General features: G+C 34.9%; 1 protein-coding gene across 4 annotated transcripts in view; it reads right to left on the bottom strand.

The window, feature by feature from the left end:
• The window catches only part of AHI1 (Abelson helper integration site 1), a 102,214-nt gene that overhangs the window by 67,505 nt on the left and 16,484 nt on the right, over positions 1 to 18,225 (bottom strand). For all 4 annotated transcript variants that reach the window (XM_050894626.1, XM_050894627.1, XM_050894628.1 and 1 more), the window contains exons 9-17: positions 16,914 to 17,099; positions 14,612 to 14,764; positions 12,195 to 12,327; positions 11,064 to 11,187; positions 8,473 to 8,702; positions 6,947 to 7,050; positions 6,234 to 6,352; positions 3,028 to 3,158; positions 1,624 to 1,764 (exon numbers count right to left, since the gene is read on the bottom strand). In XM_050894626.1, coding sequence (XP_050750583.1) covers positions 1,624 to 1,764; positions 3,028 to 3,158; positions 6,234 to 6,352; positions 6,947 to 7,050; positions 8,473 to 8,702; positions 11,064 to 11,187; positions 12,195 to 12,327; positions 14,612 to 14,764; positions 16,914 to 17,099 — 1,321 coding nt within the window. The remainder of the gene's footprint in view (positions 1 to 1,623; positions 1,765 to 3,027; positions 3,159 to 6,233; positions 6,353 to 6,946; positions 7,051 to 8,472; positions 8,703 to 11,063; positions 11,188 to 12,194; positions 12,328 to 14,611; positions 14,765 to 16,913; positions 17,100 to 18,225) is intronic.

Genomic DNA, 18,225 nt, shown 5'->3' with positions numbered 1-18,225 from the left:
TCCCTGCCAGCTTCTTGCACACCTGCTTGCTGGCAGAGCATGGGAAACTGGAAAATCCTTAACTTAAGATAAGCGCTACTTAGCAACAACTAAAACATCAGAGTGTTATCAACATTATTCTCACACTAAATCCAAAACACAGCACTGTACCAGCTACTAAGAAGAAAATTAACTCTATCCTAGCTGAAACCAGGACAAAAGGTTAAAAGAATTCTTCATGAAAGTTTTGTCCAGGATATTCATAAAACTGTTGGTGTATGTAAAACACATACTGTTGGAGTCTTAAAAAACTGTGTCAGTGACTAAAATTAGTATTACTATATGATTAACTCTTTCAATACTAAGGCAGTAAGACTATCTTCTGAAAGCAAAGTGTGTGCTTTTAACCAAAAAAGGAACAAAAAGTTAGTAACAGACAATGTAGAAAAGACCACAACCTATGCAAAACCTGTCACCAGTGAGTTAGTTAAGCAGTCAGATGATACAAATAACCACCAGGGTGATATCTGTGTGATCTCCAAATATACACACACACACATATATATATTAAACTACTCTATTAGCTTTTTAAAGACTCACTGTCCGCTGAACAGTCAAAAAATTTTAAAGAAATCCTTCACCTGAAACATTTTCCATTGCTTTCTAGAATGCAGATATCTTACTGGGTTGAAGTTTAGCACTGAATATTGATTGTAAAGTCATTCCACTTTATTTTCCTGTAAAAGTCAACCAGTTCAACAGACAAATAACCTAAACTGTGAGATTTGATATGAGTAATCTCATTACAACATGTTATTTAAAAAGCAAATGTATAAAGACAGGATTAGCTTTATGTTCACTGCAAATATAATTCAAACAAAAATCTGTTGCAGATATGCAAAATTTATTGCATAATTCGTATTAACAGTATCTACTGCCTAGATGCCACATGACATCTGAAACCATGTCCTTAATTGAAACAATGACACTGCTAAAACCAACCACAAAAACACAGCTATCAGAAAAGCCTGCAAAGGACAGTCTGAATTTTATTTTGTATATCAAAAATTCAAAGTTAGCACTTATCACTATCTTCTCTTTAATATAACATGGGGAATAAACATCTCTCTCACATAATCACACCACAGACATAACATGTGTTTATTAAAACAATCTATACTCTCTCATTCATTTCTATACAGCTCCTCAATATTATTTTGTAACATAGCTAGCACAAAATACTGAGATTTCTATTCAGCTATTCATTAATTTTCAGAACGATAGTATTTTCTGGCTCCATAATCCACCTTGATACTGAAAAGGGGCTTTTAAATATTTGTATGACGCTGCCTATACGTGATAAAGTGCTGTAAAAATCATACAGGATGACATACACCACCACATTTAAACTTGAGGTTGCAAATGACCTTTGGTGATTGGCTAGGCCAAGGACCCTGCTCAAAGTAGGGTCACCTAGAGCAGGTTGCTCAGGGTCATGTCCAGTTCGGTTTTGATATCTCCCAGGATAAAGATACGTATTATCGTCAAATGACTGTTTTCTTTTTCCTTCAAAAGAAGTATAAATACCGGCAAATCACTTCTAAAAATATTTACAGGTGTGTATCAAGAAAATTTGTACTATACCTTTATAATCATAAATGTATACAAGTATTGGCTGGTTTTGACCAAAGGCACAAAATGACACCATGTGTTCATGTGGATGAAAGGCAACATCACGAAGTGGAGACGTGAAGGAGAGTTCAGAATATATGGCCACCTGATCTCCTACAGAAGTGAAATATGTTTATTAATATCATGGAGACATATTTGATACAGCAAAATAACAGTTGGTTAAAGCTTGTATTACTACAGTGCAGTGACTGCCACTGTAAATGAATATTCATCAGTCAATTTCCCTATTGAAAAGTAGTATTTGGCATAAGACAAAAAATACTGCATGCTTTTAAGGTATTCAGTAAGTCAGAAAAGTTCGTGCTGTTGCAACAGCTGCAGGAAACCCCAGAGGATGCATCAGGTTAGCTGATTTCTCTTGTCCTGATAAGCAAGTTCTGGAAAGGTGGCGTTCCACAATATTTGTTTGTGCTTGCATTTTGCCAGAGATAGTTATCTTAGTTGTGGATTTCAATTATATAATACTGACAATAGGAGTGAAAGTTGAGCACAAAATTATTAAAAAAAATAAATAAAAGTAGCTCTTCAGCTGATGGCATTATGAATACAAGTACAGCATGTAACCAAGAGTCAAAACCCGGTGAAAACATACTAATAACAAAGTTCCTCCCTCCTTTTACTTTTATTCTTTTTTAGAGTTTTCAGACAAATTACGTAGTGGCATAGAAGTAAGCTAATACAGTTGGAAATGTGGAAAGAAATTCAAAGCAGAACTGTTTATTAGCTGCCATTTTAAAATATTTACTTTTTCCTTTTTAAAAATTATTTAGATCGTAATTGGAGACAGAATATAATGTCATCAAAACCAAAAAGTGTATTCTGCTACCTTCTACTGTTATTTTTGTCCCTTTTACCTCTTTATCTTACATTTGCTTAACATTTTTTCCAGAAAGATTTTGGTAGCTATTTTGAAACTACTCAGTTTGGGGAATAATTCACAAAATATTCAGAGTCTCTGACCACCCTTGGGAAACAGACGAAGTGGTTCTCAACAAAAGCTAAATTCCCAAACCCAAAAAACACAACAGAAAGACTGTTTTGACTTAAAACATTTTTGTGCATTCCGTTTTAAGACCCTCATCCACTCGTCAAGAATTGCAGTACACAAAAAGCTGAGTTTCAGGTGCTCCATTCCTGCTGGATATTACAAATGCTATCTCTGCCTATCAATTTCATCTAGAGAATTAAATCTTAGAGATTAATAATAGCTATTTAAAAGGTGGAGCTAAGGCTTCAGGATTTAAGAACATCTTACTGAAGTTTTATTCCATATCAAAACTGTTTCAATAAAGCTTACAAAACCCTTTCCCCCTCAGCCTTGACAACCTGGCTTAAGACCATAAAATAATTAGTTACCTGTTTCTGGATTCCAAACATAAGCCTTTCCATCTTCACTTCCAGAAAACAGGAACGTACCACATGGTGTTAAGGTGCTGTGAATCTTTTCTCTGTAGTTTGTGGCACCTATGTATTTCTTCGTAGCCAAGCTAAAGATAAAGAATAGTTTGCAAATGTAGCAGATACGTTCAGAACAGACAATCTAACTTTTATGTGTCAGTCCCCCCCTCTACTCCTCAGAAAAATCAATACACATTGCATCCCAAATAGATATGCAAGCACCCACCTTTTGCAGAGTGCAGTGTTTACCCTTTCTTTTCACTGGCTTTCATAATGCACCTGAAATTATAGATGAAAGTGTACAACCTTGTCTTTCAGCAGAAAATGGAAATACTCAGATCTAGAGAATGGATACACATGTAGTAATTTGCATTTTCTTGATCCTGGGCTTTGCAAAAAATGGGGAAATTGGCACTATTACTCCAAGCTCTGCCAAAAAAGTTTTCATTATACTTCCTGAGCTTGATTACATCCCAGTAGTGCTTAAATTTATCCAGCAGCTCTCTGTAGCTCTTCAGACTAATATCTCTTTGGTTAGAAAACCAGCAGTAGAATCAACAAATTTCAGACATCAGTGCTGATTTACTAATAACATTAATATTTTTAACATTATTTTGCAACTTAGGTATCCTCATCTTTTTTCAGTGAAACACTACTGGTCAGCATAGTAATAATGACCTACTAATGAACTACTGTCAAACAGTTTGTAGGCATCAAGTAAGAGAGAATCTACAGAAGGATTTAAAGAAGCATAAGCCAGCTTGTAAGAGGCTATCTCAAACATGAGGTACAGCTTAGAAAGAGACGTGAAAGTTCAAAATGGAGATTAACACAGCAGTAATACTACAATGCAGAATTCGAGGCAAGAAGAATGGCAATAGGCCACAGCAGCCCTCAAAGACAGAAGACAGTAATTTTTAAAATATGTTACTGCAGAAACAATGGAGGTATGCTGGGAGAAATGCAGTGCAGTTAATATGACAGGAAAATTATTTTTAACAATATTCGGAATAAATATACCCTAGATACAATTCTATTTGGCAAGCAAGAGAAAAGGATGGTTTAATGACCACAATGCAAGACCATATTAGCCCAAATAAGAGTTTTAGCTGTGTGAATAAGAACGATAGTATCTCTGAGATGTCATGTAGAAGAGCTCTGCAAGATGTAAAACTAACCTGCATATGAAACCCTAAGGAGAGGTCTGAACCAAAACCAAATCCCTGATCACATACCTGAGTGACAGGACAGCAGCATTATCCAAAAAGATCAAAAAAGCAAGTTGAAAGAGGAAAGTTAAGAAGAACTAGCTGTCAATCAAAGTGAATTGTGTTGATCTGTGACCTCCACCCCCTCTTTTCTCATGCAGGGAATGAACAGTTAATGCTGACGTGTAAAATTATCACTGCTGAGTATCTGACCCTGTGGTTTATTGATAGACTTAAGCCAATGTAACTGTGGGCTGCGGTCAAAGCAGCAGTCCTGCTGCTGTCCTCTCCACCCTTATTTTCCCAGGCTCTCCCTCACTTCTTCTCTAGTGTTTGGGCAGCTATCAGATGAGTTAGATCAGATAGTTGATTAAAATGAAAATTAATCATTTGTATTTGTAGGCTGATTTTTAGTTGGATACGTTCACTGATCTGACTTACCCTGCATCAAAAGATCTCTACAGCTGATAAAAAGAAAATGCTAGGAATACATGGCCAAAGGTGCGGGAGATAGGAGGAGATGGTGTGTCCTATGGATAAACTGGCTTAAAATAATTGTGAAATTGCACACCATATTAACCCTTTCTTAGAGATTAATATGCATGGCCATTTTTCTCTCTCAAACTAAAACTCTCTGCGCTTTTTAGGAACGGTAGTGATAGAAGAACACTATCTGCTTCAAAAACTACAGGTTCCCTCTGTTAATCCACCGATTTCATGCTTCGATTAAGTGGATAGTTTAGCCTTCTAGCATGGTCATTATAATTTATCATTTACAGTAAAAGATGAAGAGTGTACTATAAGACTGGAAAGTCTTCAGCTAGTTCAAACATCCAACCCAATATATTATTTAAGAGTAAGATTTCCTGAGAGAGTATATATATGTACCAAAGTATGTTCTAAAAACATAGTTTCTCATGCTATGAGTGCATAAAGGTATTTCCCCCAGGTAATTTCATGTAGAACACCAGGGATCTCTGATTTTCTGCATAGCGAGGGGAGGAAGGGAATCCATGAAATTAAGGATAAATCATTTAGAAAGAGCATTCATATCTTTAAAGTGACTTTCCAGAAAAGAATGTTCAGGTGCATCTTATCAATGTGTGTAACTGACAGGAGTGAGACTCTTCTCAGTTTCACCCAGTGAAAGGACAAGAGGGAATGGACAGAAATTGAAATGCAGGAAAATCTGTTTAAAATTAAGAAAAAAAATTCTTTTGATGGTGAATGAACACTAGAACATGTTGCTCACAGAAGTTGTAAACTCTCCATCCTTCAAGATATTCAAAACCCAACTGGACAAAGCTCTGAGTAACATGTTCCCACACTTTGATTACTGGGGTTGGACTGGACACTCTCCAACCCCAACAGCTCAAGTGATTCTGTGATCCCCTTGTTTTTTATTGTAGTTTATTATTAAAGAATCATGTTTGTAACTATTAAAAATGAGAAAATCATCAAAAACTAAGTTAAAAGTATCTCACGGACTGCTTAATATGCTATAATATGTATATCACTGCATTTTTCAGTATATATGATGACAATCTTCATTCCATTTTATCATCAATATACTCTTCCCAGAGTCTTAACAATGAGAAAGTAACGCACAAATAAATGTTATAATTTCAAAGTTATTTTCACGCCCAGATTGTATTTTTAAAAGTGAATTCAATCTTTAGGAGACTAGTGTCTTCTCCTTCATGCCACCTTAAGCTCCCAAGTAATCTAGTAATTTTTGGATATTCTATTCTAAAAGACTTACCCAATATCACACAAAAGGTCTGTAATACAGCGGTGTTTTGAAACCATTTCCTAACCCTAATATTGCTATCCTTGATTATTAGGACATCTTTCTTCTCCACAACTATACATTTAATAGTTTTATGGTACTTTATTTCCCCAAGTGAATTTTAAAACAAAAAGGAAATACGCACTTGTCACCAAAAATCTACTTACATTCTGAGATCCATGACTCTCAGGGTACTGTCTTTGGCATGGATTAATAAACGCCTTCCATTTGGATGCACCTCCAAATGATTAATTGGTGTTCCTTTAATATCATTTTCTTTTATTTCCTACAGAAAGAAGGAAAATAAAGTAAAAAATACAACTTTGTGTTTTAAAACTCGTGTTTTTACACATTATTATTCATTTTTCTCTTGCATTACTCTTTTTCTGCCCACTTCGTTCTATTTGGTTAAGGAAAAAGTTTGTTCCTATATTAAGGCATTACATCCTAGGCAATCAACTTTTCACAGCCACAAGGCAGATTCTGCTGTGACTCTGAACTTCTGAAACACAGTTGATGACAGAAACATTAGGCCTCTAAGGTATGAACAAAGGTGATTTGTAAAGCCTGCGGTCTATTTTATTGTTGTCTCTAGAGAACAAACCTAATGCATTAGCATTTACCTGTTAATACAATGCTATTAAACCTCAAGCATTTTCATGTCTTGTATACAAAAAATTGAAGTTGCAAAACAATTCAAAAATTTTAAGTCAGTAAATCACAGCATGTTCTATCAGCTCTTTTGTACCATTATTTAAAGAAAACACACCTTTTCAGTTAAACAAAAGTTAATGTACAAAAAAATTTAAATTCATATCAAATGACTAGATTTGGAACAGTTCACATAAAAATTACAATGCTAGTTTAAGAACCTGTATACCTTATTAATCCTCCAGCATTGAAACAGGTGTTGAGAACTTCCTTTGACAGATGTATCCCAAACTATTATGAGTCCTGAACTATCTCCTGAGAACATGTGGAGTCCTGTGAAATAATAACTTCTGATAAGTAGAATACCACCACACAAAAGAACTAAAACAGAAAAGGATGTATGAACAAGAAACAACTTTTTTCTATTATTTTTGTGAATAGGTGAACACCAATTCTCTCCTCTCTTTTCCTATGATATACTCACTGCAAATACATTTTGCTCATACTGCATGATATAAGTTGATACCATAAATTTGGATTCAGCACATAAGTCAGATACTGGGGTGCTGAATATTCTTTTAAGTTTTTTCATTTTTACTCATATTCTAGAACCAGTAAAAAATGAGCATTTATAGCTCAATGAGCTTCACATGATAGCCTAATGCTTACCTATACATTCACTGAGAGCATCTTGAACAAGAACAAATACTGTTTTCCAACAGTTGTTCTTAAATTAAGCACAAATACTTATTCTTTATAAAAATGCAACTCTTTCCTCTTCGTAGTACCTACTCCAGTGAATACTTCCAAAAATGAACCACCTAATTACTAACGATATCACTAATACCAGAAAAAGTCAAACACTTCCAAGTATCCTATTCATTCACTCATCTTCAACTCCTCCCACCTTCCACTAGTACATGTCAATACAACTCTCTCACTTTCAGCTGTTAATCTATCAGTTAACATTATTCACAATGGTCAAATCTCTGTCCTTTTCTCTCAGTTTTTCACATTCTCTGTCAATGTTGAAAAGTTCATCATCACCTTCCCACTTCTTCAGTCTAGCATTAAAATTCTCACAAACTAACTACTGCTACCTCATTTTCTTTATGTTTGTATTGAGTTGATAACTTCGAATGACAACACGGTGGAGCTGTCTTTGCTACTGTTCTGATCATGCAATCTCCTGTTCTGAAGTTCTGTTCTGAGAGTTCTCTAGAAGCTGGTTTCAGATTTCCTGCTTCTGCTTTTAAGTTACTACATAATTCTTCCACGTAGAAGAATTCTAGCCAAACCTGCCTTTTTGCAAACTTACCTCTCTACACTAACTGCTAGGCTTTCCACCTGCATCCTGATGCATTTGTCTCCTCCAAACAGTAGCATCTGTACTTTATGTTCTGCTAATTTTTGCTGCAATATGTACAAAACATTAGCTAACTAATAATTGCTAGTTATAGGGACAATGAAAACTAAACTATGACCAAAATTTGCCCAGTCATCATTGCCTGATCACTACACATTTGTCTGCCTGTCCTTTCTACACTTACCTTTTCTGATTACTCTCAATTTAGATCAGGGACTATGTGTCCCTTTGTGTTCATCCAAATAAGGCATCGTGCTGACGTATTAATTGCAAACACAGCTAAAACTATTCTATTCTGTTATAGCATTTCACATTGCCTCTATGAAGTAAAGCAAACTAGTAACACTGAAGCTGGTCTTCAACTGAAGACTATTTGAAAAAGTACACACCTTCTGCATCAAAACAAAGTGTGTTGATGAAACTTTTGTGACCATCAAGCTCCTGTAGCAGTTGCCCATGGATTTCTTTCACATTTGCATTCCAGATTCTAATCACTGAGTCATAACATCCTGTCACAACCAACGAGTCAGCAACTGGGTGGTACTTAGCAGTGTAAACAAATGACGGATGAGGGAAAACTCTCACTGCAGATGCCGCCTGCATTTCTATTTTCCACATTCTAAAAGGAAAGGATGTTAGGATATCTACTGTATAAAGCAATCACATACATAGGTATAACTGATGCCATATTTTGTGCTAGTGGTTATAGGGGCAAATGCTTGCAAACACTTAACACCACCTGTTTATCCTACCAATTTGTTCCACCTGCATTTAATCCTTTAATATGGTACTTTCTAACAAGAATTAAGATACATTTACTACTTTACATAGTACTCTGTCTTCAAAGTAAATTCATGACTACTTACTCATTTAATGGATATTTTGCACATTTTAAAATACACATAAAGAATTCCATGAAATGGATCAGTTTTTCTTTGAGGAGTTATAAACAAATTATTAAGACCTTCTGGGGTATCACTCGGGTTTTGTTTTGTTTTGTTTTTTTTTTTTAAAAAAACAAACAACAAAACAACAAAACAAAAAAAACCAAACCCACAAAGGAACATTTAGGACCACTAAATCTAAATAAAACCCCAGAAAGTTTTAAAAGAACAATCACCTACCACACAGTGATTGTGATCACAAGGATGTTTTCTTCATATAAATTCAGCTCTTACTATTCATCTATTTCCTATCCTTCACCACCCATAGCCGTAAGATCAGATTTTTCTTAGGAAGTGTTTTTTGTTTGATGCTATACATTTTATTATTGAGCCCTCCCCAAAGATGAGTCCATAAAGAATGGAATGGTACCTGGATCATGAAATATAGGTGGGCAGCACATTTCAGAGAGTGCTCAGTTACAATATGGAATTTAATTGTTTGAGTGCCACCCTTCCAGGTGGAGTGACTACTTCTGGTGGCTGAAGAATTCTACGTTTACTCTGAGGTGAGTTCATTACAAAATCACAATCCCTTGAGTACAGCACTTAACATGGCAACTTAATGTGCAAAGGTCACAAGGAGTCTACCTATCTTTTAGAATGGTTTTGCTCTAACAACATGAAATTAATTTATTTCTCACAAATAATGTGGGACTAAAGCTTGGGAAGGCTCAAGGGTAACATAAAACACTGTATAAAGAGTTCACCTAAGTTCCCAAATTTCCCTTCAGGTTGCCTTGGAACTCAGTCTGAGTCAGAGAGATGATCCAAGTCATAAACTGATGACAACTTTAAAGCAATGGGGTGCCTTTTGGTCCTCATCCTTCAATTCTACCATGTTTCAATGGCAAAGTGCTCCCAATATGAAAGGGAAAAAGAAGAAACTCCTTGCCTAAACTGAGACTTTTTAAGGAGCTTAAGGCAACAGACAATAAATACAGGACCTCATAATTCATACAGTGACTACGCATAGCACACAGAAAAGGAAGCAGACCACTACAGTTTCAACTTGCTGCCACAACTTCAAGAATTGAGGAACAGCTGGGCCTTCTTATAGTAACATAAATGACTGAAATTGATATTTACTTCAATATAAAAAATTCTTATTTAATCTGCTTCCAAATAAAAAAATAAAAACATGGGCTAAGCTCTCAAAATACTCTTTTTATGCCTACATACAAGCAGCAAAAAAAAAAAAAGGGGGGGAGGGAAACAGTTCCACACATACAATATATCATTTAACAATTCTCCTGGCATTTCAATTATGCAACTGCCTGTAGCATTACTGAGTTGCATAACAGAAACAACAGATAGGGATCTGAAGAGCTAAAAAAAAAAAAAAAAGGCGCTCTATGAAAACCTATGAAGTTGCTTGTAATAAAATTGTGCAGTGTCACAGCCATATTTTCATGTATTTCTACAGTTCTGAGGGGTTTGCTTTTAAACCTTGAACAGATTAGTATTTTAACATTAACACTGCACTGAAGTACACTTTTTAACTGTAGAAGAAAATGTGTACACATTCAGTCTCAGAAATAATACCATCAAATTTCATTTACAGCAATTTAAGTTGAATTATTTAACTAAGTGTCCAAAAACTAAAAAAACCCAAACATATGTGCAGTGTGGCCAATTTATACACATAATTTGAATCTTAAATTTTCAATTTCCTGCCTCATGTTCAAATTTGCAAACTTAACACTGCATAATATGGCAATTTCTCCAAGGATAGAATATTCCAACTGTTTCAGTGACTTCTTGAAATATAAAGCCTTTCGTTTTTTTGCTGCACTGTGGTGTCTAAATATACAGTTTTTGGAAAAACTTTGGTCTCAAATACACATATATTAGAAACCAAAATAGTAAATACAGCATAAGTGATTAACTCCATCATAATTTTTATATTATTATGAAGTCACTCTGTAATCAAGTCTTTAATTAAAACATTATAGCACAGTTTGTAGTAAGACACGAAATTGGACGATTTTCTTTTCTGCTTCTGATGCTATCTGCCAGAACATCTTCATCATACTGACCTGACAGTGCCATCAGAGGATGCAGTAAGAAGGTATTGATTGTCTTTTGACCAACAAAGATCATACACTATGTTAAGGTGACCATAAAATTCTCTCAGGAACTGTCCAGAAGGAATTTCGTACACTAGTGAAATTTAAATAGAAAAATAAATTTTTTTAAAGTATTTACAATCAATTATATGTGATTATTAGTGCAAAGTTTAGTCCAATCTTAGGCTGAGTTTCTGCTAGCATAAGTCAAGTCATTTTCTTTATCTTCTCATTTTCAGAGAACAAGATCAAATAGTCGCTAGATATGCATGGACAGCAAGCATATACTTCCATCTAGTGGCTCATGGATGTCACTAATGTCTTAACCCTTAAGAAACAGCCTACTCACTTTAAATTATTAGAACTAGATTAGTATTTTTTTTTTTTTTTTAAAGATTTTGACAGCTACCCGACCAATTTTTGAAATAGATTAACATTGAGATCATTTTCTGGGGCTGTGTAATAAAGGAATCTAGACTTACTGCTTCCTTGTATTTAAACATTTACTTTGTGTACACTTAAAATACTGTTCTCGCTAAATCTCAAAATTCTTATGCAGGGCTTAAGAACTACGCAGTTGAGGCTACTGTGAAGAAGCAGCCCCAAGTTTGAGTAATAAGGAATATTTGTAGTTCCAACTGAACTGGACCATGAAGACAGCAGCCTCCAGTAGTCTGTCTGGAGACGACAATATTCCGAGTATCTAACTTTCGTGACAGGTTAGGAAAAAAACTTACACAAAAAGTGTGTGGGGTGGGGGCTGTCAAAGTTATTTCACTTAAAACCTTATTATCAGAAAATACGTTCCCTATGCAAACTGATTTAGTATTTGTTAGACCTCTGTGCAGAAATAGTGTGATTTCACACCGTTAAACTGTATATGCATTACCACATATGAAAAGCCAGTTCCAGCCCTATTAACACAGAAAGAGCATTTTCTTCAATGCTCTAATGCATAGAACAATCTGCAAAACACAATTATAAAAAAAAAACACAACAAAAAACTCTAAAACCCCACAATTTAAAAATACATCTTTTGCCCTTGAATTTCAAACTACATGAGTTATAAGAAAAAAAACCCAAAACATATTTTAAACTTACAAACAATGGGATAGCCATTCTTTCCTGCACATGCTGCTGCCAGCGTTTTCCCATCATGAGAGAAACGAATACAGAAACAGCCCATATCTCCACCTCGCAGTGAAAACAGATGCTTGTTCGGTATGCGGCAAGCCTAGCTTTTCAGGTAAGAATTAGGATTACACAGTTATTAATATTAACTTATGCTTAAATATTAACTTTGAATTAATATTAATTAATGCTTAATTAAGCATTATTAATTAAGCATAAATCTTTTAACTAAGAACATTCTTAGTTCCTGTCATGCATAAGTTTTAAAAAGCTACTAACATCTTAAGGGAATTTAAAAGAAAAATTCCACCTTATAAACAGAGACAGTTCTGCTGCATAACTTAGGCCACATCTAGTTTGTATATTCGTTTCTGCCCCATTATTACAGACAACTAGCAAGTTTTAAAAACCTAAGAAAATTTAAAATTGAAATAATTTCCTTAATCTTAAGAAGTCCTTAATGATGACTATCATCAATAATATAAGCTGTAGCATTAGACTGTAAGGCAAGCTTGTTTAAGGAGTCTAAGCACAACTATTAGTAACTTAATGATTGCAGTGTGAACTCCAAAGAGTAACTACAGGCACTCAAACTCTCTGTTCTGTCAAATCACCTCTAGCATTCCTCATCTGTATTTCAATTCCTGATTTTTTTAAACATAACTGGAGATGAAACATTTCAAAAAATTGCACAGGTATTATAGTCCCCCTTCCTCTCTCCCAAAATATTTCCTCTTTTTCACCCAAGGGCTTTTTTTCCAGAACTAAATTCAAAGTTTAAGGGGAATTAAAATATCCAGAGTAGTTATGTGATTATTTAACCTAAACCTGATTTACCTTTATGAATGAAAAATGAGTATGAACTGATTCATATGCATTTAAAAGTACACAAATAGATCTACTTATGAAATAATTGAATATACACTGTTCACTTCAGAATACAGGTAAACACATCTTGTTAGAAATTATATATGCAATTAAGCCTTCTTATGCTTTTTAACCTCTCTCTAAAATAAAATATTAAAATGTTGAATCAGTAATTCAGTTCAGAACAAACTTCTTTTATTTACAGGTCATGTAGCTACAATTCACATATAAAATTAATTTCATATTTAATTCATATCTCAATTCATAGTTCTATAGAACATTTTGGAAAAATAACATATCATCTGTCTATATCTATAGAGACAGATACAGATATATTGTGATTCTTTAAAAAGATAACAGCTTTAAAGATAAAATAATAATTCAAACGTATAAAAAGGAAATAATAATTTTGAGCAATTATTCATTTTTAAACAATCACATCTGCTTTAATATTCTTAGGCAAACAGACATGCCACATCATGCTAACCTTTCTGAAACTTTTTCACAAGACAGAACATCACAAAATACATCATCGTTGCTACTGAAGTTCTTCAATGTGTACATGGACTAGTCTAAGAATAAACGAGCCGCCAAATTTTATTCATATGATGGCAGGCAAATATTCTTAGGATCATATTTCTCTTGGTTTTGATTACAAACTTATTTTCAGAATGGCAACTTTCTGAAAAGTAATGAACATTAACATAAGTGCAATTTTAGGTATCCTGCCATTTTTGGTAAGAAAATTTCCATTGTAAAAACAGACTCGTCTATTCTTTACTATTTTATTATTATTAGCTAACATTACTGGGAAATAAAATTAAGTCCATGTATATTTAAGTGTTCTTTTTGAAAGGATCTGTACAAGGACTACAATATGGAATCAAAATAAAAATCAACATTCTTTGTTAACAAATCTTTATGTTATATTATTCAAATTTTTATAGAACCATGAACTCACACTAATGCCATTCTATAGAAAAATATGAAATCATTGCATGGACATTCCATATATAGTTGCAAAAATATTCCCTTTTTATAATTGCTAATTTCCATTAGCTACAGTGATCTAAGAGTTGGGATAAAGTCAGCAAGAACCTTCTTAATAAAGTTTTTCAATGAAAATTCCTTCTGTTATACTGTAAAAATATCTTTAAATGAGGGAATTAAAAAAAAAAAAAAAGAAAAAACCCAACCAAACAAGAAAATATATTTCCAATCAGGCTGAAATCTGAGAACTGGTTTCCTGCCTTAATTCCACTACTTGAATAACCCTACTCTTTCAAATTCCTAGAGAATTCTGAAGATAAAAATACCTGACTGTTCTGGGAAAAAATGGTTAAATCAACCATATTTGGTAAGAAGCTAAGCATCCTCTACTATTTCTGACAGTTCCTTATGTTTTGTACTTTTTTTAATTTGCTTTAATGAATGACTTGCTTCATAATACTTATATCATAAAAATAAAGTTATAAAAAGATAGCAGATCTTCCTTTAAAAAGCAAAGAAAAACACTACACCTGTCCAGGCAATCTTGTCCATTTAAATGGCTCCTTTTTCTCCTCTGGAAAAGGTTCACATGATTTTTTAGATCCCTCTCTCTGGAGCTCACACACTGTTGCACTACTTTGTTCCTGCTGAACAGCTATCATAGAGCGGAAAGAAGGAGCAACCTTAAGGCAAACAAAACAAAGTATCAGGAAAATATATTTTTCAAGCGAATAGTGTAATATCTGAAAAGATTAAAAGGTACTTTTAACTTCAAATGCATTGCATTTTTACATCTGAAAAATAGATTGGAAAAAGCTTAATACATGAAAACTGCGTAGCAAAAAATTCATTTAAAGTAACCAGCAAGTCAGAAAGTAATCTGAGCTTCCAAAGTTTTGTCAATCAGATGGTATCAAAGACTTTTCAAATAATCAATACTTTTCTATTTTTATTAACTATCCAGGTCAGTGAAAATTAGTAATACTCTACTACCTGGTGAAGGTGTTGTATTTAAAAAAAAAAAAAAAAAAAAAAAAAAAAAAAAAAAAAAAAGGGCATTTCAGCACGTAAACTGTTCCAGTGACATTAACCTACCACCTTCAAATCAAAATACTGCTTCGGCAACAAAATCCATTCATGATACCAAAAGATATTACCAGCCTTGTGTATTGAACAAACTATGTTCAAGTGTTGCAACGAAAAAAGGACTGACCACATTTGTGCTTGAAATTGTGGGTAAAGCACATACACTTTCCAAAGTTCTGTAAGTACACTTACCGAACTTTACCTACAAGTTACACCAAGCCTGAACACACAGGAAGCCTTAACACTGTGAAGCAGCCTAGCAGCCCCATGGTTGAGGGGCACAGAGGCCATTAAGCAGCAATGCAGTTCTGATGAGTTTCAGTAAGACAAGCCTCTTCAGAAACACATCTGAATACCAGGCAAAATTACTGTTTTCTTCCAGGCTAACAGTTGCTAGGTATTCAATTCAGGGTGAATAATTGTCTAGGTTCCTGTGACTAAAAAGGGAGGTTGGACACATACTATGCAAGTAGAAGCCAATTTAGGAGCTTAAATCAGTTGTCCACACACAGATGTCTACTTCCATACAAGATGCCCTGTTTTATCTGAGACACGTATTTTTACATCTACCAGCCCATGCAGGAGGTATGGGAGATCTGGGCCCTTCTGGAGAAGCAGAAGACTAGGCAGGATCTACAACAGATCTTAAATGGAAGCAGAAATCTATGCATAGAACACTGTATCATGCCATGGCTCTTATCTGGAGCTCAATCCTAGCCTTGGCAAATCTGGCATTTATCAGAACAAGAATGAAATAATATCAGTAGCCAATGGATCCAAGTCAAGCACAGCTCACAAAGCCTATGCAAATTCATCACATCACTTGAACTTCACAGAGGACTGTAAAGTAGGGACAGCTGTAAACCAGGGACAGCACCTCAACATACCAGGACAACATTCAGACCATGGAGAAGACAGGCTGAGAACAATTCCAGAAAGATGAAACACAGTTGCTCAAGCAAAGCGCACAGAATTCCTAACAACCTCAGCAGCTAACTGAGCAAGATATCTGCAGATGTCATTCCAGTATACAGATTAGAAAAATGTCCCAAAATCATATGAACTAATCCCACAGATTAGCTTAGTTTTGGACCACATCTCACCAGGCTTCCACAGACCACCCTTGATTGTATGAAGTGAGTAGAAGAAAGACTTATGACAACTTTAAATACATATGGAAAAAATATGTAATAGAACAATATTGTACTCGCACTGTAGAACAATAAATGCTGTATTTATCTTGAAGGCACATCTCAGCACATACCAATGTAAGCCTGACTTTAAAGGAGTTTTCATTTGAGAAAAAAATATGACTCATTATAGCTTGAGGGTGCAGGGAATCAGAGTTAAGTGACTTACCTCTTCTCTCACTTACAGAATTTACACACCGGCATGAGTCCAGTGACTTAAAATGGCATTTCTCCTAACAGAAGGAATATCAATCTTCAAGAAAGTACCCTGAAAGTTTTCTGACTGTCAATGGCAAAATATGTAAAGTTGCAGATGGGAAAGTATGCCTATTTTTCAAAGATAGCTATGAAGGGCTGAGTTTGGAACATGTGTCTTAAGATGCGAAGTTCTTATTATAGCTAGTTATATACTAGCTATTTTATATACTGCATGTAAGTACAGCTTTTATATACGTGCATACAAACACACACACTCACACTCTCTAGCTAGTTACTAGTTCCTACCAAAAAGCCTGTATATTTGTAAATATATTTATATATTATATATTTAACTCACATGATCTGGCAGTTTTATGCCTCTTACAGTTACATATAAAGTTGATGGGTAACGATTTCTAGGACATTTTGCCCACCAGTCATAAACCTCAACAACATTCAAATGTGACTTGGTCTTTGGAGGTGGGTAATATAATTGCAGACGGAGTTTTCCATCAATGTTTAGAATTCCATTTGCACCTACAAGCTGGAAGGGTGATTAAAAAGAGGGAAAAAATGTGTTACGTCAACAGAAAAGGAATAAAAGTCATTGATTATTTCTAGTATCTTAAACAACTACAGTATAAACTCTGAAATCCACTTCCCATTGGGGAAATATACTATCCCTAAAAGTGGTAATGAAGTAAGCATGTATTAAACAACCCCAGGATCAAATCACTAAGCTTACAGCTTAGATGGCAGCCTAGTTTTGAAACATGTTTCATATGCACAGCAGTAATATCCTGTATGTGGGAAGACCTCTGCAGTACCACTTTTTTTTTTTTTTTTTTTTTTTTTAATTACTACTTGCTGGAATCACCCAAATCTCAAAGGACTGTCAATCCACAAAGAGCCTCTTCCAAATCTGCCCCCTTTGAACACTGCAGCAAAGGGCACTGGTAAGGCTGTGACTCAGAGCAGAAGATACAGCAAAGCGGTAACCTTTCCAACTTCAGAGGAAATAGAGTTCTCTTTATTCAACTAAAGAACAAGTGTACCTACTGCCATTAACACTGACCATTGTTTATCAGGACATTTCTACTCTGACTGATACAGATGAAAGGATAATGCAGACAGATGCAGTAGGAATGAAGAACAGGCCACAATTTTATTTGTATTTATGAGCTGGAAATTCATCCTTCCCTTTGTTCAGGTGTAGGCAGTACTGAATGCCTGGATGCACAGTTCCCATCAGCTATATATGGGATACCAGACCTCCAAATCCAGTAGATTCATCTTGGGCAGAGCTGAGAAGAGACTCTGTATGGAATGATATGGAGGTCCCTCTCCCTTCCCCTAAACTTGCAGTCCATTATCTTCTCCTGTATTTCTCATATTGAGGACTGCTCAATGGCTGTCAAGATCTACCATCCACAGGGGTAGGTGTAAATGAACAACCCTCAGGCAAATTAAAGCCTGTCAGCTCTCAAAGGCCAAATTGGCACATTCAAGTCTCTCCTAAAAGGGTAAAAAGGTACATGACATGCTGGCTAAATTACCTGTATCCCATTGCTGCAGCATTTCAAACTCTGCAACTAAAAATGACAGGCATTTTATAATTAGGCTAGGGAGTCTTTTCAAAGACTGGCCAACTGAAAACGCCACTAGAATAC

Source organism: Gymnogyps californianus, chromosome 3 (assembly GCF_018139145.2).
Source record: "Gymnogyps californianus isolate 813 chromosome 3, ASM1813914v2, whole genome shotgun sequence".
NCBI classification, from domain to species: domain Eukaryota; kingdom Metazoa; phylum Chordata; class Aves; order Accipitriformes; family Cathartidae; genus Gymnogyps; species Gymnogyps californianus.
The sequence above is the reverse complement of the archived record's forward strand: the minus strand, read 5'-3'. Positions and strand labels throughout refer to the sequence as shown.